Genomic DNA, 24,687 nt, shown 5'->3' with positions numbered 1-24,687 from the left:
TTGTACCTATCCAGCTTTTTAAAATAGTCCCTAACCTATTCTTTCACCGCTTTTGGCTGCTCACCTTCTCCCCAAACTGTGCTGTCAGGTGCAGTAGTCCGGGAGCTGACCTTGCCTGTGAAGACTGAAGTAAAAAAGGCATAAAGTACTTCAGCCGCCTTTTTCATCGTTTGTCACTAGGTTGCCTCCCCCATTCAGTAAGGGACACGTACTTGCCCTGGTCTTCCTCTTGTTGCTGACATACTTGTAGAAACCCTTCTTGTTACCCTTCATGTCCATTGCCAGCTGTAACTCAACTCCAATTCCGTTTTTCTGATTTCTATCCCTATATACCCAAGCAATACTTACACTTCTCCCTAGTTTTTTGTCCAAGTTTCTACTTTTTATAAGCTTCCTTTTGTTTTAGTTTTCTGAGGAGTTCCCTGCTAAGCCAGGCTAGTCTTCTGCCCTACTTGCTAGTTTTCCTGCAGCCCCAGTAAGATTTAAAAAAAAACCTACAACCATCTCTCCTGGACTCCTTTTTCCCTCGGGCTCACCTCCCAGGAGAATCCTGCCCATCAGTTCCCTAAGTGAGTCTGAGTTTGCTTTTCTGAAGTCTAGGGTACTTATTCTGCTGCTTTCCTTCCTTCCTTTCCTCAGGGTCTTGAACTAGATCTGGCTAGACAAAGTCTTGTCTGGGATTATCTGGTTAGGGATGGTCTGGCTTTGAGTAGGGCATCAGATCAGATGACCTCCTGAGGTCCCTTCTAATCCTGGAGCTCTGAGGAACTGTACAGCTCTTCTATATAAAGTGCAACTCCTCCTCCTCTTCTCCCCTACCTGTCCTTCCTGAGCAGTTTATATCCGTCCATGACAGTGCGCCAGACCTGCGAGCTCCCGCCAAGTCTCCATTATTCCAGTCATGTCATAGTGCCATGACTGTGGAACTTCTAATTCTTCCCAGGCGTGTTTCCCAGGCTCTGCGCATTCATGTATAGACACCTGAAGTAACTAGGTTACTTTCTCAGCCCTACCTTCTAAAGAAGGATGAGAAGGCCTCCCCTGTTGCACCCTCCTGCTTGTGCTTCCTCCAGGTCACCCATTTCCCCACTTAGCTCAGGAGGGCTTTGGTTTCCATCCCCCAGCAAACCTAGTTTAAAGCCCTCCTCACTAGGTTATACCTTTCTTCATTGTGGATGAATGGCTATATTAAAATATTCCTGAAATGGCTTTATAGCAAATGTCAGTATGTGGCTGTATTTTTGCAAACAGGCATGGAACAGAATATAGTGACTTCTCACAGACATGTCTGAAGCATAAATGTCTAGGGTGAGACCAAGCTGCTTAAGAATGATCTCAAATTACTGAATTTCTACTAACCAAAGATTTGGTGTGTTAACTGAAAAAATATTAGATAGTTTGCATAAGTTAACATCATGCACTTCACTACCAATAAAACCTATCATGAGCCAAAAATGTAGAAAGGGAAACAAACCTTATTCTTCACTTGGCTGTATACCACATATATACCCTTTGGTGAGTATAGATGGAAAATATTTCAAGGCTGTAGGTTCTCAAAATCTGTCTAAGGTCAGGTGGATATTTGTTCCTGACCTTGCTTATGTTAGTGGGAAGGAAGTGCTGTAAGGTAGGTTAGGCTTATAGTGAGGCTTTAGTGAAACCAACATCTTGAAGCATACTGTATTTACTTGAATCTAAGATGGCCTTGAATTTAAGATGACCCTCCAGTAATTAGATTCTTAACAAATTTATACTTTTTTTCATGTAATAATTTCCCATGTATAGTATCTAGTTATTGGAAGGGTATCTTTAATTCTAGGCCCCCCCCCCGCCCCAGCTGCAGGAGAGCAGGCAGTGAACAGGGGGATGACAGATGGTGTGGGGAGGTCAAGTAGTTTGCATCCTGCCTGTGCTCATCTTCCTGCCATCTATTTCTTGCCTGTCCCTGTCTACCTCTATCCCACTCCCTCCCTGCCAGCTTCAGCTCCCCCCTACCCTCCTCAGCCTCTGCTCCATGCTCTTCTACCCCTTGCTACATGGAGGAAAAGGGCTGCAGGGAGGGGGAGGTGGTGTGTGGGAGGGGTGGCAAGCAGCAATTGAGGCTGAGCCACAGCAACTGCATGTCCTCTTCACCAATGTACTTGATTCGAAGATAACAGGATCCTTCCCATGTTAAATGGGGGGGAAAAAACCCTCATCTTAGATTCAAGTGAATATAGTAATTACTGCACAATATGCAACCAGCACAGTTCTTGGTGTAAAGACTTCAGTTTGTTTATTCAAGCTTCTTTGGCCTCATAGTCACTGGGTAATGTTTACTGGTATTAATCAATGCGCCTATCCTGATCTCTAGGTGCTGTTATAATCATTACATTCAGTAAGTTAAAATAATGACAGGCTTCCTGCCCTACCAAAACAGACTGTAAGAAACATCTGTGCGTATGCAGAGAAGTGGATTAGAAAGATTACCTCATGAACCTTTTTCACCTTTCTGTTGTACAAGTCATAGCTACACTTAGTACCTGAAATAGAGTATTGGAGTAGTCGTCTTGCTCCACATGTCAGAAACAAGATAGATAACAAAGTGATCTTCAAGTGGAGATGGAAAAGCGGCACATTGGCAGGGAGAGTCAGTGGGTGTTTGTGTTCATAGTAAAAGATTAACAAAATGAGTTTTAGCAAAAATAACTTTGAAGTGTTTCATTTTAACTAGAGGTGCACTGATATGCCAGTCCATAACGTATCAGCACTGATAAAAGGAAAATTGACATTATCGGCAATTGGCTTTTTTTGGCTGATGTGGCTCATAAATGCTGCACGTGTGTCAGGGGTGGGGACAGATCAAGGCCCCTGCGGTGAGGGAGGCAGTGGGGCTGGTGCAGGGGCAAGTGCTGTCCAGCCAGGGCAGGGTGCAGGACGGAACTGCAAGTGGCTCATGTTGAGGGAGTGTGTGTGTGTGGGGGATAGCTTCTGCTGCCCTGTGCATCTCCAGGGGAGACATGGGGGGCATGTACCCCCAGATCTGTGCGCAGGGTGAGGGTATGCTGCTGCTGCTGCTGGCTGGGGCCAGGGGCAGTGCTGAACTCTTCACGGTGTGGGGTTCAGCTGGGGCTATGGGTGGCAGTGGTGCTGGGAGGGGTACTACGGCAAATTCTGGGGTAGCTGCAGCCCCCCCCCCCCATACCCCCTTCTCCCAGCACCGCCATCACTGTTTGCCTCTAGCACAGCACCAGCCCAACCCTGCGCCGGGAAGAGCCTGGTGCCACCAGCAGTGGCAGCCCACCCTTGCTCCGCGCACAGATCCAGGGTGCACGTGCCCCCTGTATCTCCCCCAGGGGTGTGCGTAGTGGCATGAGCTGTGCCCCCCAGACAAGCCACTTGCAGCTACTTCCTGCCCCCCTGTGCAGCTCCTCCCCCAGCCCTACTTCCTCCCTCACTGTGGGGTCCTGAATTTGCACCCTCCCCCGTCTCACCCCTCGCAACAGACTTACCAGCCAGACACTGCTCTCTATGCTGCTGGGCTGCAGATTGGCACTTGTGGCCCATTAATAATTGGCCATCAGTATTGGTCCAAAAAAATCTTTATCAATGCACCCCTACTTTTAACAAAGCCACTAGCACCCCACAAATGGTTTCTTTTTCAAGGTGAGTTACCTAACAACTCTGCCATTTTTGCCAGGCATTGTGACAGCACCAACTTAGTAATATAGATCTGGATGTCTTCAACAAGCCAAAGGTATTTCAAACAGTGCCACTTTATCAGTTCATTTTTTCAGGACGTTGAAAAACGGCAAATGGCCCATGTGGGACTTCCCCAAGGATACTGAGGTTGCAGAGGTAAAATGTAATACTACTAAATGGAGCCAGTTCCAAAGCAGTCTTGTCTGGTTGTTCAAATCAGAAACATTATGTGATTCTTGTAGTACAAACAGATGTGTATACTAGCATGGAAGACTCTTCCATCGCTTAAGGTTTGTCTTCACTGCAGAGTTGGCTTGAGTGTTGTGATCTGGGTCTTAAAATCCATCTTGACTCTGTCTAGTTGTGAGCAGCCACACTGCAGGCTTTATCTGAGTTACTTTGTCCTTACTAGTGTCAAACACAGCTGTGCATGTGTTGCTAGGACTCATCAGGCAAATCTCATGATATTTTGTTATGAAGCAACCTGAGCTATTCTGGTTTTTAGGGAGTTGTGGGAAAACTCAACTGTCTGGAGCACATGAGAAAGGTTTAGGGTACTCTTGGCATGCAAATGATTTAGCCTAAGTTCTCACTGAGAAATTAATTGATTACCAGAGAGGATAGACTCACAAAAGGACTTTAGTACAGGTGTCAGGGCTGAATGTGTCCTTCATCCAGGCTCAGTGGGATAATAGCTGGCTGTCAGCTTCATAAGCCAAAGACAGCAAACTGTTGTTGTGGACTGAAATGCTATCAGGATTCAACCAGGATATTGTTATGTGTTGTGTACTCCTGTCCCTTCTCTGCCTGTTCATGAAAGATGCCTTTAACAGTGCTTAAGGGTTTTTGCTAGATTCTGGAAAAATAGCTTAGCTGCTGATGTGCCTAGGTGTGCTGATGTCTCTATTAGCCTGAATAGTTCTTCTGAACAATTTTTTGAGAATCTGTGATTAGCGGTGTTTGGGCATAGAACCTCTTTACCTCCAGAATGGCCATATGCAAACTTGAACTTGTCATTGTCTTTATCTGAACTGTCCCCTTCCTCCCTTTATTCAGTTAGTAGTTACATTGCTGCCTGCTCTGGGAAGGAGATTTTAGGAGCTGACCTAAATAGAAGGAAGTTAGTTGTCATAGTTTTTGAACAGAACCTGGAAATTCTCACCTTACTTGGGCTGGAGGAATTTTCTTATTCACTTTGAATCAGTTGATCCCAGATTATCTGAGGGCAAACATGAATATCCACTTTTGAATGGTTAAATTGGTGTTGGGTTGTCCTGACCTCAGATTATTATGGTCTGATTGGGGCTTTTGGGGTATCTGTATATGTGTTCTGGGGTGGGGAGTGCACTTTAATTAGAGCAGTTCTGAGAGCTGCTTTAATTAAAGCACCTGCAGCGTCATATGTATTCAGTGTCCCAAGCTTCAAAATGGCAGCAGGGGTGCTTTAAGTAAAGCTCATTAAACAAGCTTTAAAGTGCCCTTGCCATTTTGAAATGTGGGGACACTCGATGCATGTGACATGGAGACTGCTGGAGCATGCTAATTAGCATACTTCAGCAGACTCATAGCACACTTGATTAATCAAGTCTACTCCAACATGTGTATAGGTGCCCTTGGGTAGCATGGAGACCCTTCAAATTCAGATCTGTATTGAAAATGTAACCCACTTGCATGCATTCCATAAGAAGTGGAAAAGTTGTTGATTGTATAATATGTAAAGGTGCACTGATTATATTGGTCCATATTATATCAGCACCAATAAGAGGAAAATTTACATTATTGCCTTTTTTGGCTGATGTGGCTGATTAATGTCACCAAAAAATGCCGTGTGCATGCACATAGCCAGCCTGGTAGGCTGTAGAGTAGCATCTGGCTGGAAGTTGGGGACGGCATCTGATTCTCTTCACAGTGGTGGGGCTGTGCTCAGGGTGGGCAGTGGCAGCACTGGGAGTGAAGTCTGTAAGTGGGCTACAGCATATTCTGGGGTGGCTGTAGCTCATCCCATAGCCCCTCCCCTTCCCTCCCAGCACTGCTGCCATCTGGTCTGAGTGAAGCCCTGGCCCAGACCCCTGCTAGGAAGAGCCTGGTGCCACCTGTAGCGGCAGCCCACCCTCACCCCACATACACAGCAGCGGAAACCACACCCCTCCATGGCTTCGTCCTGTGTCCTGCCCCAGCTGGGCAGTGCCTACCCCAGCCCCACTCTCTCCCTCACCATGGGGGCCTTGGTCTGCCCCCTCATGCCCCTTCCCCTCCCCCCTGCCCCTTCCCCACACAACAGACTTACCAGCTGGATGCTGCTCTCCAAGCTGCCAGGATGCATATTGGCAATCGGATCGGTATCAGCTGATAGAGCCATTGGTATTAGCCAAAAAATCTTTATTGGTACACCACAAGTAATGTGCATGTGTCTTGCTAATTATTTGCAAACACGTGTAACACTCACTTCTGCAGATTTCAAGAGCTGTGCAAAGAAGTCCATAATTTGAAAGGTACCTTGGCATACCCATGTGGGCAAAAGCTCAAAAACTTTTACCCAGTGGTCTGCCAGAAAGCACCACAGATATGTAAAGGATTGAAAATGTTGAGGTGAATACACATAATTGCTCCTTAAACACCATTAGTCACTTCTTGTTTTAAGTAAATAAACAGTGTATTGCTTACATCCTTTATTACGCATAAGAAGTTAGGGATTACTATTGAGTCATAAGGGAATTCATTTTGCTGTACAGAAAAACTGAAGTTTATGACCTATATCAGATGCACCATTGATTGTAGTAAGGGATGATGACATGGGAGGGAATGAGAAGGAGAAGCTGCTACACCAAAAGATCATGAGATACCTCTTATATTTACACTTGTTTGCCTCTTCTGTTTTTAAATAATTTTTATTTTGTTTAAATTTGATGGTTGAGCTTGGGGAAAAGGCAGTGTGCTTTGTTATAGCTGGTGAGCATCATAGGAACCTAAGTAGTTGGATGGTTCTAAGTTGATGTTATATAACTACTTAATTCATCGTACTTTTACTCTAAGGGTGTCTATACACAAGTGTGGAGGTTTTAGTTCAAGCACCTCGACTGCCATTTTGAAGCACAGGGACACTCAGGCTAGGGCCAGACATTACACACAAACTGGTTTAAGTGATCAGAAACTGGTTTAAACCTGTAACAGAACAGCTGTTCAATGCACATAAACCAGTTTGAAAATGGCTGAAACCAGTTTGAGATGAACCTGATTGAATGTAGTATCAGATTTAACTGATTTGGCTTGAACAGGTTTATGCAATGTTTGTCCCAGACCCCTTGCTGGTTTAAGATGTACTAGATTCCTCCTATCTCCCATAGCACAGACCCTAGCCCCATAGACCCTAGGCATGTGGTATGCTAGCTAATGCTGAGAGGTGTCTGTGTATAAGTGTCTCCAATTTCACTGGGACAGGCAGACAGAACAGTGACTGCTTAGGGCTTTTTGGAGCTAATCAACAAGTCAGCCAGTAAGCTATTTAAGAAGTGTTTGAATTAATGGAGAGGCTGTTTTGCTGATGAGGTGATAAACACTGTTACTGGGGAGGGTGGGGAGGGCCTGGGCTGGCTTGCTCGCCTGTCAACTTGCTGCAGACAGTATATAGAAGCAGGGAGGGAGATTGAAAAGCTCGGTATCATCAACAGATGCATTCACTGCAACCCCTCTCCCCCATTGCTTCAGAGTTCTAGCAGGGGTCTGGGGTCTGGCAACACTCCCGCCCCTTGAGCAACAAGCGGGGAAAAACCTGGGATGGTGCAAGCAGACCTTCCTAATCAGAACATCCTGTTGAGGCTTGGCCATAACCCTAACCCTACCCCCCCACACCCCACCCCAGCTCAGTCCTATGCAAGAGAAGGGAGGGCTGCTCTAGTGCCCCCTGGCTTCTAGCAAGTGCCTGAATTTCTTCGGAGAAAATGTCTTTCCAGTTATAAACCAGTTCAGTCTAGCCAGGTTAGACTAACCTGTGAAGATTGAATCAGTTCAGGCACAGGCTTTTTGAATGTCTGTCCCTAGCCTGATGTACAAGATGCTGCAGTACTTTAATTAGAGTGGCTCTTAGAGCTGCTCTAATTAAAGCGCCGCCTTCCTCCCCCACCTGCCCAGACCACATGTAAAAGTTCCTGAAGAGCCTAATTTAGTTTGGGTAGTTTATTTCTGCCTTCATTTTCTAATTTACATGTGCCCACCTTAGAGAATTGCACTCAGGTACACCCACACAACTTTTATAGTAGTCCAGGTCTGAGCCTCTTTGAGAGAATATTGTTATCCTTGTTTCCCTTTTGTGGTGATAGCAGTAGGCAGCCCCAGCAATACAGCTTGCTGTAGGATCCACCTTAACTATGATGTAGACTTGCATTTAGTGAGAAGCAGTAGGTTCCACCTTAACTTACATTTAGTGAGAAGCAGTAGCCAGTCCATGAGGAAACTTGTATGGGCCTAGTATGCAAGAGGCTTAGAATTAGTTAATGCTTGTAGCTTTTTCACTCTCTTGTCAGTTGCTTGTAAGTCACCACCTTTTCCAGATGTGAGAAAACCAAGAGACTTGCTGCTGAATAAAATGAGCTTCTGGTTTTCGTACCATTTAGGAAGTGCAGGGATGTAGTTGCACTTGGAAAGCAAAGGGAAGATCTGTTCCCCAGGCAGATTAGGACATTTTCTCTCTGATTCCAGAAAATTATCAAAATGCTATAGGGCTTCTATACACGTACGTGGAGGCTGCTCTGACACTCTGTAATTATAGCGTGCCGGAGCAGACTCGATTAATAGAGTCTGTTCTATTAATTAACAGAGTTTGCTCTGTAATTACCGTGTTCTGGCAGACTCCAGCATGATGTGCATCAATGTCCCCCTCCCCAACTCCACCTCCTGGAGCACACTATAAGTGTATTTTAAATGGTTACTTCTTACCCTCTGCTTCTGTGGGTGGCAGGAGGAGGGGAACTTGTGTACCTGGACCATTTTGTGCATAACTAACAACATTTTGTTTGTTTTAAGGTACATGGGAATAGGTCTCTCAGCCCAAGGTGTCAACATGAACAGACTTCCTGGTGAGTTGCTGTTAAGAATTGCTTGTACACATGCTCTGATTCCCACAATAATGCAATCTGTTGCCTGTTTATGAATCTGGAAAAAGGAGGCCACAGAGAAGAGTGTATATCTGATCTGCAGCTTGTGTATTTCCTAGCACAAATGAGTATAAAGGCTGTACTCATTGGTATGGAACTCATGACCGTAAGTGGGAAACCTGCCCAACATTGAGGTGACCCAGGTTGTACACTTCAAACTTGAACTGTTTCCTGCTATTGTAAAGTGATAAAAAAAAAGTTACATCTCCCTCCTTCCCCAGAGACTCAGCCTGTGATAACAAGCAGTTGTCACAACTACATTGCCTCCTGACTTTTTTATTATGTTTATCTTTATTTATTAGATATATGTACTGCCTTCCCCCAAAAGCTCAGGACAGTTTACAATAAAAGACAAGAACTTATAACAACATATAACATCTTGTTTTAGTATTTGATATATTAAAACACATTTCCCAAAGAATATCCCAATTTAGAATTGTTTGCTAAATGACTGTCCAAATGAAAAAGTCTTATATCATTTGCAGAAGATGTTCAGGCTTATGCCCTGGTGGGCCATGAAGGGAAGGGAGTTCCAGAGCCAAGGTGATACTACTGAAAACTACCTCCCAAGGGTTTCATCAATTGAAACTGGCTCACAAATGAAGTTTGCAGGAGTTTGCTCCCAGTTGACCATAGCTATTAAGGTGGGACATAAGGGCGAAGGCAGTCTTTTAGGTACTTGGGAAATTTTTACACATGTAAGTGTTGCAGCACTGGGCACTTTAAAAAGTGCCTAGTGCTGTGATGGTTGCAGTTGTATAAGTGGCGATATGCACATCAGTGCGGAGAAAATGGTGGCAGCGTGCTTTTGAACCAAAACACCTTAAGAGGTACTTTAGTTCAAAAGCGCACCGCCACCACTTCCTGCGTGCTAACATGCATTTCACCACTTATACAACTGCACACGGCGCAGCATAGTGCATGTCAACTTGCATGCAGAGCAGACTGCATAAATCGGGTTTGTTCTGAAGTGGCAGATCTCTGGTGTCGCTGAACGAAAAAGTATGTGTATAAATGCCCTTAGTGCCCAAACTGTTTGGGGCTTGATAAGTTGAAATCATTTGTGTCTAGAAATATATTGGAGCATTGAAGTAATGAACTGCTGGCAACTCATCCCCATCAGAAAGTAGACCGCCACATATTACACCATCTGCAGCTTCCAGACATTCATCAAGGGCATTCCAAATTAGAGCATATTGCAGTAGGCCAGCCTTAAGGCTAGACTCCTGGAATATGATAGCCAGATCCAAATCAAAAAGAAGGGGTTCTTGTCCTTAAGACTGGAGCTAGTGAGACAAGTTGTTTGCTTAGAAGATGTAATTAAAATGAATTATTATAATTGAGGGCATTACATTTCTAGAATTTGTGCCAATGGAGTAACTTCCAAAGCTGGAGTTCCTTTTCAGCTGGCTATTACAGCTAGAATGTTTTGGTATTTAGCAGAAAAATTTGGATACCAGTAGAGGAAAGGGGAAGCATTAGACAGGAAGAGGAGAGGTAATCAAAGGAGATGAAGGAAGTTTAAAACGCTGGTTGCCTAACTAGTGGGACAATTGCTGCACGATAACCAATTGGTTGATAAAGACACTGCACTTTTAGGTAATTGCTTACAGTTGAAGGATACAGAGAGTAGAATGGCAAGAGACTCAGGTAATTCCCAAATTTGCTGACTTGTTCAGGGACCAAATAGAAATTTCTGAAAATTGCACTTTGTTTCAGGGGATGATTCAAAATTTCATAAAATCCAAAGTGTGCACAGCTGGAATTTAATATAAGTGTTGCTGCCTTCCTACTTGTTGCTTGTTTGGAAGTTTTTCTTGTTTGGCTGGGATCCTTCTCAGACGTTCAGAATTGTCAGTTTTCTCCCAGAGAAGAAAGGTGAAGGTAAAGCAGTATAAAATTACTAAGTGGACATAGCATCCAAGTCCTATGAGGGAAAAATGTAATGTGTTTTAAAAAAATATATTTTTGTCTGTTGCAGTAACTGGAATGTACCAGATAAAACAAATGCATACAGAACACGAAAGAGCAGTCAGAATTATAATCTAGTTAATTTCTAGGTGGCTGATACCTTTTTTATTTGTCTGCATGAGAAATTTTGCCCATCTACTGCAGGGGTGGGGAACATGAAAGGACTTTGTCCTGGGACATGTTGTGGTTCCTTCTTTTGCTGCCATAAATTTGCACTGATTTATGTCTCAGTAATCTAAACACAGCATGCTCTCACCCAAACCCTCTACTTTTGAAAAATGATGGATAACTGAAAACGAATGTCTGAATTGGTTTGCAGAACTGCATGCAGCCAGATTGTGGGCAATGTGCAGCAAGATGGGTGGGTGCACAGTGTAGCTGACTGCATTGTTGAGCAAGGTGCTGGCAAGAATTTGAAGGGCTAAAAGGGATGGAAAAATCAGCACTGTGAAGGTGATAGAAAGGGAAAAGCTGACTGTTTTCTCTGTCTCTGTTAAGGGTGAAGTCAAAAGCAGAAGGACATTTTGCCAAACCTTAGGCTTGCTGTTTGCTCCAAATATCTTTTGTTTAGGCAGAGTTTCAGAAGCTAATCAAATGTTTGGCATATTATATATCTTTACATCTGTGTATATTGAAGTTTGCAAAGTAGCCACAGTGACTGGCCCTACAGATTGCAGCTGCCATCTTTTATATTTCTCATCACTGGCTGAGCCATCAGGAATGCTGGGAGGGGGTAGAATGTGCTTTGCACTGCTTTGCAGTGTTTCCCTTTAGCTGACCCATGAGTGGCCTTAAAGGAGTTTAAACAGAAAATCTGAAGAATATTGATGCCACATGATTAATGCAGCAGGTGAATACTGAAGTTACACTTTGCCAGAAATAAGCAGTTGCTGGGTCTCGCTAGTATCAATGCTACTTAAGTTACTAAGAAGTAATACCTGTGTGTAGGGGGCTGGGTTAGTGGCGTTAGCATTTTTACCAGGCACTGTAATTCTTCCTTTCTTGGTTATACACAGGGGCTTCATGTACTCTGTGGTGTTCTGGAATTTCCCATAGAATCTGCTCCTTTTGGTAGAACTGCGCTAAGATTTCATTAAATCATTTCCTCACCTTTTTGGTTACGAAGAGAACCTAACATGAACAAAGTGCATGAGGATGTGGTAATATTTGCTGATAGACTGCAACAATGGTTCTAAATTATGAATGGGGTTATTTATTTCAGGAGGGTTACTGATGAAGCATAATGATTTAAGTGCCAACATTAACTGTTTCATTGCACAGACAAATGTGGGGGTGTTTTTGTTTTTTCGAGGTTTTTTGTGTTTTTTGGGGTTTTTTTTTTTTATCCACAATCCCAAAAAGGCTTCCTACAGCTCTCCTGGCACAAAAAGGCCTAGATGCCCCTGCATCCAAATGTCAGAATGTCTTGGGTTTCTCTACATTTCTTTCAGACAAATGTTTTGAGTGTGAAATTCAGTCATGTATTTACAGTGAAAAATGTTGGGCACTGATGGGACCTTGTATTATTTCAAAAGATATTCAAAGTCACTGTTCTTGTTATCTTAGTTGCCTTCTTAATTTATCTGTAGCTGCTGCAGAATTTCTTATCTGCTGTACAGGAGTGCCTTTCTAAGGAATTTAAGTCAAGCATGCTGTAGAGAGTTTACAGGGATTTGGTTTGTATATTAGGTCTGTGTAATGGTAAAAAAGTTTTGCTCATCAAAGAATCATAAAAGTCGGGTTGGAAGGGACCTTGTAGATCTTCCAAGTCTGACGCCCCACCTGGGCGGGAAAAAAAAAATGGACTCAAATGAGTCCAGCCAGGTAGGCATCAAGCCTCTTCTAGCTACCCTAACTGTGAAGTAGTTCTTGCGGATGTCTTATCTAAACCTTGCTCCTTGGTCTCTGCTTCCATATTCAAACTTCTGTATTCCATCTTCTGAAAGACTCCCTTCTTTGAACTCAGGCAAAGTTCTTGTGACTGTTTTATGCTCAGTAATTCTGCGCTGGCACTATTCTGGACAGATAACTCAACAGGCCTTTCATTATAGTTTACAGGTCCCTAAAACTAGTTACCAAACTAAAGTGTTTAGGCTGTTTTTCTTGCATTTTCATGTAGCTCCCCTGTTTAGGTTTCATGCTGATTGCTAGACAGTTATCATCCCACTAGACTGTGTACTGCGTGTACTTCATAGCATGCACATTTCCATCAAGCTTTTAATACAGTTCCATTAACATCAATAGGACTATTCTCACTGCACAAATTAATTATTTTTAACTCCTCTTTCTAACTCCTTTTCCAATAGGCTTTGAGTACTATTATAAAATAACTACCAACATGGACACCAAGCACTTTTAAGTAATTTGTTAACTTAATAAGGAAGAATTTTCACCCAAGGGTGTCTGTATGTGGATTTCCTATGATGGATGCTGTCATTGGAAAGCTCATTTTAAGCTTAATTACTATAGTGAAGGCCTGAGACTCAGGGCAAGTTAATGAAATGTACCTGGAATGCTAGTTTCGGGTCTGAGCACTGAATTACCTCAAGGATGTTAATTAGTTGAAGGAAATCCATGGAAGGAAAGCAACAATGATCAGGATGGGTCTAACCAGGTAAGAAGAATAAAAGCTAAATGTCCACAAACTGGCTGCTAATGTGGGAAGTAGAAGGTGATGTGTAGGTACCAACACACAAGAAGTGGCATTATTAGGCTGATGCATAGTATTAAAGCTGGGAGTTGTTGGAATGAAGAAAAGGCAAATTTGGTTTGACTGTCAGGAAGAAATCTTCCAGACCTTAGCGGATTTCAGACGTGAGTGGTGGGATTCCCATGGCACAAAACTTTTTCAACGAAACTGTAAAATTCAGTGCTTTCCTGGAACTAAGTGTTTTCTATCAGTGGCATTTGTGGCTCTGCAGAAGAACCAAAATGCTTCTATACTCACTTTTTGGGATTTAAAGGATCTGTGGGATGCCAGTGAAGGTGTTTTGGAGAGGGAGGCAGGGTGAGTGTTGAATTTATGCTATTTTTCACTGTTTTTATTGTCATCAGTATTATTTAGCATAGTGTCTAGAAACCCTAGCCTGAGGATGAGACTTTACTGTGCTAGATGCTATACAAGCACAAAAGGAAAAAGAGAGTGCCTGCCTGGAACAGTTTATCGTTAATGTATAAGAGACAGCTGATGGACACAATCAAGACTGACAGAGATGACCCCTTTGATCAGCATGAGAAGCAGAAGTCTCAAAATAGCCTAACCATCATCATGGTTTTGTAGGTGTCATGAAAGATGTTTCTCCATATGAATGTTTCTCCAAAGTAGAAAGGGCAATATGGAAAAAGCATGAAGGTACTTTTTTGAAAGTTAAAATGATGAAGGCTAATTGGTTAATTAGAGGTAGAGTCAAGATTTTGATGAAGGCTTTTAGATTTTAGCATCAGGCACAGATTTTATTTTGTATGGAAGATGATGGATGAGGAATCTGCATAGGGATGAGATTTACCCAGAGGATAAATAACTGTGCAGAGAAGAGAGGCCTCAAAGCAGAAGCTTTTGAAACCCTGACAAAGTTGGGGAATGAGAAGGATGATGCAAAGTAGTGAAAACCAACATTTTTGGAAAGCTTGCCACAAATTAAACCCTGTGGCCTTTCCTAGTGCTACTCTGGTCCCTTTCTTCTGCCTAATTTTCCACTCCGCTTTCTGCTCCTAGCCCTGTGCTTCCTGTCTGACATGCTGCTCTGCTTTCTGCTTTGTGCCCTTTCTCCTTCTGTGCTGCATACCGCAAACCTGATCTGCTGTGTGCCTCACAGGCTGCTGATGCCACTTGTGGCATACATGCCACAGGTTGGCCACCCCCAATCCAAAGGATGTGATAAAGAAGTCATAGAAGCAGAAGCAGGAAAGGACAGCATTTCCAGAAGAGCAGCTGACAAGCTTAGGAGGATGAGGATGGGAGCATGGGAGGATCAAGGATTTTGAAAAGTGGAGGGGGGAAGGTGATGTAGATGTGCCTCATCACATATAACACAATGCATATTTTCTCCATTTAAAAATAAACTAGAAGCTTTACTTTATGCTAGGGACCTGAGGTTATATTATTCAGTTTAAGATTGAATCAAAAACAAATATAACTAATGGAGTGTTCATTAACTTGCTGTGTCATGTATTATGTATAGAAGCACAGAAAATTAAGCAAAAATAGTCAAAATATGGTGTTTCATTAGTCATGTCAATAGAATTAAATGTACATCTTTTTCATATTTATAAAATAAAATCTAGCCTTCATAAGTATCTTGACCATGCATCCAGTGCTTCACTGGAAGTTATTTCCACACCTGAGTTAATGTTTTATTACTAGAATTAAAAACAGTCTTCAGGGCTGTGAAATAGGAGCTAGTTTACCAGGAACAGTTAAAAGGCTGCAGAATTGCCGAAGAGAAAGTAGCTCAATTAGTGGAACATTAAAACCACTAAAATGGAGAGAGGGTTGTTAACACTTGTGGAATGAAGAGTTTAGTAGGAATCTGATAGATTATAAGGAGCTGTTAAGTCAGTTGACTCCCTCACTGCTGCCTGAGTAGAAATGGTGCAGCCACTGCCAGGCAGTTGTTTCTAAATGTGGGGTGGACCAAGAATCAAAGCGTGCCACCACTGCAGCTGTCCTGTATCCACCCCTGGATGGAAGTACTAATTTTGAAATTTGACTAGGGAGAAGTCTTTGGAGACTATAAAGAGTGGTTTCAGTGGAATGCAAGGTGCAGAAGCTAGGTTGGAGAGGAATTCCAGATGGAATTGGAGGAGATGACCTCCAGACCTCAATTGTAAACCATCTGTTCCTCCATTCTTAGGATCTGATCAGGTTGTGATCACAGAGGATTCCCTGATACTTCAAGAGCTTCACCTATCAGGCAGGTAGTGTCTAGCCCTCTGGGGAAAGCTTATTGGACACAAGGGATGAAGGAAAGCAGCTAAAGGAACAGAAGCAGTTTCTTGGTGTTTGTAGCAGCTTCTGCTGTAAGGGAAGTTTGAGTTAAAATCATAGAACCATAGAAAATTAGGCTTGGAAGCAGCGTTCCCTCTAAGCTGTGCGGTATGCACAGACATGGAGATGTGCTCATGTTGTGCTGCCAGGTGCACCTGCACGGCCACCCACGCCACACAATTTAGAGGGAACACTGGTTGGAAGGTACCTTAGGAGGTCACCTAATCCAACCTCCTGCTCAAAGGAGGACCGTCCCTAACTAGATCATCCCAGCCAAGGCTTGGTCTAGTCAGGTCTTAAAAACCTCCAAGGATGGAGATTCCACCACCTGTGTAGGTAACCTGTTCCAGTGTTTTACTACCCTTCTAGTGAGAAGTTTTCCTAATATCTAACCTAACCTTTCGTTGCTATAATTTGAGAGCATCGCTCCTTGTTCTGTCATCTGCTTCTCAAGGAAGCGATCCTCAATGTACAAGCTAAATCTATTCCAACATGGACGAAAGGCAACAAGAAGGCACAGCAGCCCTCCTGGCTCTCCAGGGACCTAGCGGACCTCCTGTGGCTAAAAAGGAAAGCCTACAAAGGATGGAGGACGGGATTCGCCTCCAAGGAGGATTACTCCACGCTGGTCCGGTCCTGTAGGGAGCAAACCAGGAAAGCCAAGGCTACAACTGAACTCCAACTAGCTTCAAGCATCAAGGACAACAAAAAGTCCTTTTTCAGATATGTGGGGAGCCGGAGGAAAAGCAAGGGCAACGTTGGACCCCTGCTAAACCAGATGGGGCAACTGACAACTGACGCCCAGGAAAAAGCCAACCTATTAAATAGGTACTTTGCATCAGTCTTTCATCAGTCCCATGGGATGCCCATGCCTGCTATGGGACAGGGAGATCCGGGTGATGGGGATCTCCTACCTTCCATAAATGCTGACCTCGTGAAGGAACACCTTGAGAAGCTGGATACCTTCAAGTCAGCTGGCCTTGATAATCTGCACCCTGGGGTACTCAAGGAGCTGGTGAGCGTCATAGCCCAGCCCCTGGCACGGATCTTTGAAAACTCCTGGCACTCTGGTGTAGTGCCCGAAGACTGGAAGAAGGCCAATGTGGTGCCGATCTTCAAGAAAGGGAGGAGAGTGGATCCGGCTAACTACAGGCCCATTAGCCTGACTTCTATCCTGGGGAAGATCTTAGAAAAGTTTATTAAGGAAGCCATCCTTGATGGACTGGCCCAGGCTAACATCCTAAGGGATAGCCAGCACGGGTTTGTTGCAGGTAGGTCTTGTTTGACCAATCTCATTTCCTTCTATGACCGGGTGACCTATCACCTGGATGAGGGAGAAGAGATTGATGTCATATATCTTGACTTCAAAAAAGCTTTTGATCTGGTATCCCATGATCACCTCTTGGCCAAACTGACCAGTTGTGGCCTTGGCTCCACCACGATCCGCTGGCTGGGAAACTGGCTCCGTGGTCGGACCCAGAGGGTTGTGATTGATGGCAGTCACTCATTGTGGTGCCCTGTGACCAGTGGGGTCCCTCAAGGCTCTGTCCTTGGACCCATCCTGTTCAACATCTTCATTAATGATGTGGACATTGGAGTCAGGAGTCGACTGGCCAAGTTCACTGATGACACCAAACTTTGGGGCAAAGCATCCACGCCAGAAGATAGGCGGGTGATCCAAGCTGACCTGGACAAGCTCAGCAAATGGGCGGACGAGAACCTGATGGTGTTTAACACCGAAAAATGCAAGGTTCTCCACCTTGGGAGGAAAAACCTGCAGCATCCTTATAGGCTTGGCAGTGCTACGTTGGATAGCACTACAGAAGAAAGAGACTTGGGGGTCATCATTGACCACAAGATGAACATGAGCCTGCAATGCGATGCTGCGGCTAATAAAGCGACCAAAATGCTGGCTTGCATCCATAAATGCTTCTCGAGGAAATCCCAGGACGTCATTCTCCCCTTGTACTCAGCCTTGGTGAGGCCACAGCTGGAGTACTGCGTCCAGTTTTGGGCTCCACAATTCAAAAAAGGATGTGGAGAAGCTTGAGAGAGTCCAGAGAAGAGCCACGCGCATGATCAGAGGTCAGGAAAACAGATCTTACGATGACAGGCTGAGAGCCATGGGACTCTTTAGCCTGGAAAAGCGTAGGCTCAGGGGTGATCTGATGGCCACCTATAAGTTTCTCAGGGGTGACCACCAGGATCTGAGGGAACGTCTGCTCACCAGAGCCCCCCAAGGGATGACGAGGTCGAACGGTCACAAACTCCTGCAAGACCGTTTCAGGCTGGACATAAGGAAGAATTTCTTTACTGTCCAAGCCCCCAAGGTCTGGAACAGTCTGCCAGCTGCTATTAAGTCCCCCCTCAGTCTTCTCTTCTAGTCCAACCCCCTGCTGAAAGCAGGGCCACCCCCAACTAGATGATCCCAGCCAAGGCTCTGTCTAGCCAGGTCTTAAAAACTTCCAAGGATGGAGATCTCACCATCTCAATAGATAACCTGTTCCAGTACTTCACCATCCTCATAGTGAGAAGGTTATTCCTAATATCCAACTAAAACTTCCCTTGCTGTAACGTAAGACCATTGGTCCTTGTTCTGTCATCTGCCACCACTAAAAACAGTCTGCTCCAGCCTCTTTTGAATCACCCTTCAGGTAGCTTGAAGGGTGCTATTAAATCCTCCCTCAGTCTTCTCTTCTGCAAACTAAATAAGCCCAGTTCCCTCATGCTCTCCTCATAAGCCATGTGCCTCAGCCCATAATCATTTTCATTGCCCTCTGCTGGACTCTCTCCAATTTGTCCACCTCCTTTCTGTAGTGGGGGCCCAAAACTGGACACAGTACTCCAGATGTGACCTTGCCAGTGGTAAATGGAGGGGAATAATTACTTCCTTTGATTTGCTGGGAACACTCCCACCAATGGAGCCCAGTATTCTGTTAGCCTTCTTGGCAACAAGGGCACATGTCAGTTGCTATTCAGCTTATTGTCCACTGTCCTTTTCTGCAGAGCTGCTGCCTAGCCAGTCAGTTCCCAGCCTGGAGCCCTGCATAGGATTGTTTTGACCTAAGTGCAGGACTTCGTATTTGTCCTTATTGAACCTCATGAGATTTGTTTTGGTTCAATCCTCCATTTTGTTTAGATCTCTGATCCTAACCCTACCCTCCAGTGTATCTACTCTGCCCAGCTTGGCGTCATCTGCAAACTTGCTGAAGCTGTACTCTGTGCCATCTTCCAGGTCACTGATGAAGATACTGAGAATTAAGTGTGAATTTACTTGAGAGAATTTCCTGTCTTCACTTCTGATCAGTCAGTCTGAAGTTTTTGCTCGAACTTTTCTGCTTGGATTTAAGGCAGACTCTTATCATTATTTGAACTTATTTTTATATGTGAATAGTGTATCCGTGATGGACGAGTTGGTAGCAGTCTGTATTAACCCAGATTAAAAAGGCCTTGTAAATATGGAGGCAATGAACTTGGCTGAGGGAGCCCTGCTGTACATTTATGTAGGCTGTCTTCACCAGAGGATTTTTGTATAACTGTTGTCTTGAAATCCCCGTGAATGTAGTGTGTAGAGTTAATTTCCTGTAAAATTTTAATTAGTTCTTGGTCTTTATCTGTGTTAATTGTCTAGGCCTCTTTGTGGACTAAGATCAAGTGTGGCAGCATTTTCCTTTCCATGCACTTCTGTAAGCTGGTCTTCCCAGCCTGTTGTCAGAGGAATGTTTTTTCCTTAAAAATTACAATAAACTGCAGGAACTGCAGTATAAAAACTACCCAGATCAACTTGCTGTATTAGCTGAAGAACTATGAATGTAGCTTGCAGTATTATACAGTATTAACACAATATGGATTCAGCCTGCAGCACACAGCTGTAAAGGGCCTGCACTATTCTTGGCACTATTTCTGCTTGAGGATTTCAATGGTGAAATTGTCCTTTGAACTACTAGATTAGAGCAAACAAAGGTCTTTCATGTGGACACTCTTGTTTCATGCTGCAGAGTAATCTGTTCTCTGGTAACCTGAGCTTCAAGTTGATTGACGACCTTTTTGTGAGGTGTTCATACATATGTATTCTAGTGTAATCCAAATACTTCCATGGGTTTCTTGGGGAGCCCTGTGTCACATAAAGAAGCATTCAGAACCACATGCAGAAGTCAGAATTCTATACTGCTAAATGATATTTTGACAAAAACTGATAGGGTATGGTCTCTAGGAACTCTGCTGCCTTGGCCCATTCCAGATGGGGAAATTATATTCTGTTTTCCTCAAAATTGATTAGTAAAAATTGACTACTTTGTTTTTGTTTTATACTTCTTAGCTGACCGCCCAAGCAGCCATCTGGTTAAGCCAAGGGTGGGCAAAATTTGGCCCAACAAGAGATTCTGTCCAGCCCATGATGGGTCCCTCGGCTCAACCCAGATGTGGCACCTGCAGCCTGTTTGGCTGCCCCCAGGTGCATGGCAGGGCAAGGATGGCATGGTGTCTGGACTCTGCTTCCCAGCAGTCCCTTCGGTGGCAGCTCACTCTGTCCTGCTGCTGCTGCTAGTGTCTCTATCACTGGACCCAGCCTATCTGCCCCCTGCTCACCCCTGAGGGGCACCAGACAGAGTGGGCAGGTGAGGTTTCTGTGGAGACTGCCCCAGGACCCCATAGGCAGGGCGCACACAGCTGGATGGATGGGATGGGACCTTAGGTGGATGGGAGTCATAATGGGCAGGCAGGACCAGAGCCAGAACCATGTGGCGGTCACCATAGTTTCATAGTTTGTAGGGTCGGAAGGGACCTGAGCAGATCATCTAGTCCGACCCCCTGCCATGGCAGGAAAGAATACTGGGGTCAAATGACCCCAGCAAGATGTTCATCTAACCTCCTCTTAAACACCCCCAAGGTAGGAGCCTGCACCACTTCTCTTGGAAGCTGGTTCCAGACCCTAGCCGCCCTAACTGTGAAGTAGCGCCTCCTGATATCTAACCTAAACCTACCCTCTGCCAGCTTGTGACCGTTATTCCTGGTCACTCCTGGCAGTGCTCAGGGAAACAGTGACTTCCCCAATGCCTGCTGATCCCCCCTGACTAGTTTATAACAGGCCACAAGATCCCCCCTCAGCCTTCTCTTTGGAGGCTGAACAGGTTGAGGTCCCGCAGCCTGTCCTCATAGGACCTGCCCTGTTGTCCCCTGATCATACGAGTGGCCCTCCTCTGGACCCTCTCCATGCTGTCGACATCCCTCTTAAAGTGTGGCGCCCAGAATTGGACGCAGTACTCCAGCTGCGGCCTGACCAGTGCCTAGAGGGGGAGGATCACCTCCTTGGACCTGCTCGAGATGCATCTGTGGATGCATGCCAAGGTGCGGTTGGCCTTCCTGACTGCCTCTCCACACTGCCGGCCCATGTTCATCTTGGAGTCAATGATGACCCCCAGATCCTTTTCCGCCTCCGTGCTGATAAGGGGGGAGTTCCCCAACCTGTAGGTATGGTGCCGGTTGTTCCTCCCCAGGTGCATCACCTTGCACTTGTCTGTGTTGAATCCCATCCTATTCTTGTCTGCCCACCCTTGTAACCTGTCTAGGTCTGATTGCAGCCTGTTGCATCCTTCCAATGTACCCACGTCCTCCCACATCTTAGTGTCATCAGCAAATTTGAACAGGGTGCTTTTTACCCCCTCATCCAAATCACTGATGAAGATGTTGAACAGTGTGGGCCCGAGGACCGAGCCCTGCAGAACCCCACTGCCCATGTCCTTCCAGGCTGAGAAGGACCCATCCACCACCACCCTCTGTGTGCGGCCCTCCAGCCAGTTGGCAACCCATTTGACTGTGTGGGTGTCTACACCACAGCCCCCCAGTTTCTTAATGAGAACAGGGTGAGAGACAGTGTCAAAAGCCTTCTGGAAGTCCAGGAAGATTGTATCCACTGCTACCCCTGCGTTTAACGATCTGGTGATCTGATCGTAAAAGGCCACCAGGTTGGTCTGACAGGACCTGCCACTGATGAAGCCATGTTGGTTGCACCTAAGCATGCAGTCCCCTGCTGGCCCCTCCTGGATGTGTGCCAGCATAATTTTCTTGAACAGCTTGCCTAGGATCGAGGTGAGACTAACCGGTGTATAGTTTCCCGGGTCCTCCTTCCTGCCTTTTTTGAAGATGGAGACCACATTGGCCCTCTTCCAGTCCTCTGGTACCTCACCAGAGCACCACGAGTGCTCATAAAGTTGTGCCAGGGGACTTGCAATGACCTCAGCCAGTTCCTTTAGAACTCTAGGGTGGAGATCATCTGGGCCGGCTGACGTGAATACGTCCAACTCCTCCAGAAGCTCCCTAACTAAATCCTCACTAACCCATGGCCCAGGTGTGCCTCCCCTGGGGCCCGAGGGAGGCCCAGCAGGGAGGTGGCTGTTCTGGTCCCTACTTAGGAAGATGGAGGCAAAGAAATTGTTAAACATGTTAGCCTTGCCGTCTGGTGTGACAACCAAGTTACCCATGTTGTCCTGCAAGGGCCCCACATTACAAGGGACCTTCTTTCTACCCCCTACATATTTAAAAAAAGACTTCTTATTGTCCTTAATCTGGGAAGCCAGTCCCAGTTCCATCTCTGCCTTGGCCTTCCTGACTGCCCCCCTACATCCCCGAGCAACTACAGAATAGCCCTCCCTGGTGATGACCCCTTCTTTCCACTGGGTATAAGCCTCCTTTTTAGCAAGGAGGCATTCGCGGATTCTTTTGGTGAGCCACGGAGGCTTGTGTGCTCTCCTGCTCCCTTTGATCCTCATTGGGATTACGTTCCTTTGGGCTTGGAGGATCGTCTCCTTAAGGAGCGACCACTCTCCTTGGACACCTGGCTCCCCTCCCCTCCGGGACCTCGGCGCTTCTCCAACTATCCTCCTTAGCTCGTTGAAGTCTGCCCTCCTAAAATCTAGGGCCGCTGCCTTACTGCATGCCTTTGCCACCTTGCGCTGGATGGTGAATTCCAGCAGGCGATGATCGCTGTCGCCCAGGTGGTCGAGCACTCGCAGCCCCCTCACCAGGTCATCACCCGTGGCCAGCACTAGGTCCAACAAGGCGTCCCCCCTGGTGGGGCTGTGCACCTCCTGGGTTAGATGGAGGTCCTGCACTCTGTCCAAGAACCTACGTGAGCGTTCAGACCTGGCTGACTGCTCTTCCCAGCAGATGCCCGGGAAATTCAGGTCCCCCATGACAACCACATCCTTAGCCTTCACTACCTCTGTGAGCTGACCCAAGAATTCCTGGTCAAGCTCTTCCCCGTGGTTGGGAGGTCTGTAGCAGATTCCCACCATTAAGTCCCTTTCCCCTCGACTGCCTTGTACTCTAACCCAAAGCACTTCAGAGTGCCCCTCCCCTGACTCCTTGCTAATTAACGAGGATGTGTATTCCTCCTTAATATAGAGCGCCACGCGCCCACCCCTCTTTCCTGTCCTGTCCCTCCTGTACAGCCTATAGCCCTTGACATTGACCGCCCAATCATGCGTTTCATCCCACCACGTTTCCGTAATCCCCACTATGTCCAGGCTGGTGTCAGCCAGCAGGACCATGCGGGGCCCTGACTTGGGGCAGAGCCATGACCTGCTCCCCGTGTGTCCCTGCCCATGGAACTGGTGCCCATTTCAGGGATGTAGGGGAAGCAGATCTCAGCTTGGCCCTGGCCCTGCACTGTCACCTCCTTGCAATCCTACCCCCACCTCTGTCCTGCTCCATCTGCTGCTCCCCACCTGCAGACCCATCTTATCTGTCTGGCAGAGTGCGCCTTGCCCATAGGAGTACTTGACCTGTCTCCATGGAGACCTTGCCCACCCGCTTCTTCTGGGACCCCCAGCAGTGGGTACAGGGCAGACAGGCCTGCGGCCCGATAGCACCAATGCACTTTTAAGTTTTAGTGAGCCTGTGACAGCTCACCAAAACTTAAGTGGCCCTTCAGCCCCAATAATTACCCACCCCTGGTTAAGCCATGGTTGAGAATCATGTGCAAACATCAGCTTTCCTTGCTAAGTATGCTTTTCATCATTTTGTCTTTGAAATACGTTACTAATTATTACAACCTTGTTCCTAGGAGTCCTAGTCAAAGACTAGGACTGATTCAGTGTATTAGGTTCTGTACAGACTAAACAAAACATTGTTTGTGCCTTAAAGAGTTCTCAGTGTAAATATAAGATGAGACAAGAGAAGATCATAGACAGCTGGAGGTAAAATGCGGATACAAGACAAGACAGGATTGTTCAATATGATAGACAATGGTCATGGCCAACCAGCAGACCACCTGTTATTTTATTTTTGCAGGCATAATGGAAAAAGAGAGTTGTAATGTATTTGAGTTCAGTTTCCTAGATCATGTTAATCTCTTGAGGTTGAGGTATACTAAAACTTATAGGATGTCTTTATGCTGGATAGTGATCTTAAGTAACACTGGAAGTCAGGACTAAATCTTAGCTTAATTGTACTTGTTTGCAGGCAGGGTCTCAAACCTCTACATGCATTATTTCTTCATTTTTATTTAAGTCACTTGGGATCTTACTTAAGGTAAACAAGAATAAGCCACTCAGACTGAAAAGTGCTGTAGATGTGAGCTTACAATGCTTTAACCATTTTTATTTTAAAACTAATAAGTTGGTGGTGCAGCATGTCCATATAGGCCAGACTTTAAGTTTTGTGCGCAGAGATTTTGTCTGGGTATAAGTCTTTTGGTTCAGAACATTCTCTTTCAACCAGAATTACATCCTGCAGGCCCTATATTCTGGGCACAGTTACACTCCGTACTTCAAAAGTGTCTTATGCTGGAGCTGCTTTAGCTCCAGAAGCTAATGGGACTGATATATGAATATAAGAACCAGTAAACTGGGATACCTGCATCTGTGGTAGGAGGTTGTTACCTCTTTGGCTATAAAAGTA

At 45.5% G+C, this 24,687-nt stretch overlaps 1 protein-coding gene across 2 annotated transcripts in view; it reads left to right on the top strand.

Annotated features, from left to right (window-relative positions):
* The window catches only part of RANBP10 (RAN binding protein 10), a 199,280-nt gene that overhangs the window by 33,242 nt on the left and 141,351 nt on the right, over positions 1–24,687 (top strand). For both annotated transcript variants that reach the window (XM_090063419.1, XM_090063418.1), the window contains exon 3: positions 8,701–8,753. In XM_090063419.1, coding sequence (XP_089919545.1) covers positions 8,701–8,753 — 53 coding nt within the window. The remainder of the gene's footprint in view (positions 1–8,700; positions 8,754–24,687) is intronic.

This window comes from Crocodylus siamensis, chromosome 9, assembly GCF_052110815.1.
Source record: "Crocodylus siamensis isolate JL-2025a chromosome 9, ASM5211081v1, whole genome shotgun sequence".
NCBI classification, from domain to species: domain Eukaryota; kingdom Metazoa; phylum Chordata; order Crocodylia; family Crocodylidae; genus Crocodylus; species Crocodylus siamensis.
The sequence above is the reverse complement of the archived record's forward strand: the minus strand, read 5'-3'. Positions and strand labels throughout refer to the sequence as shown.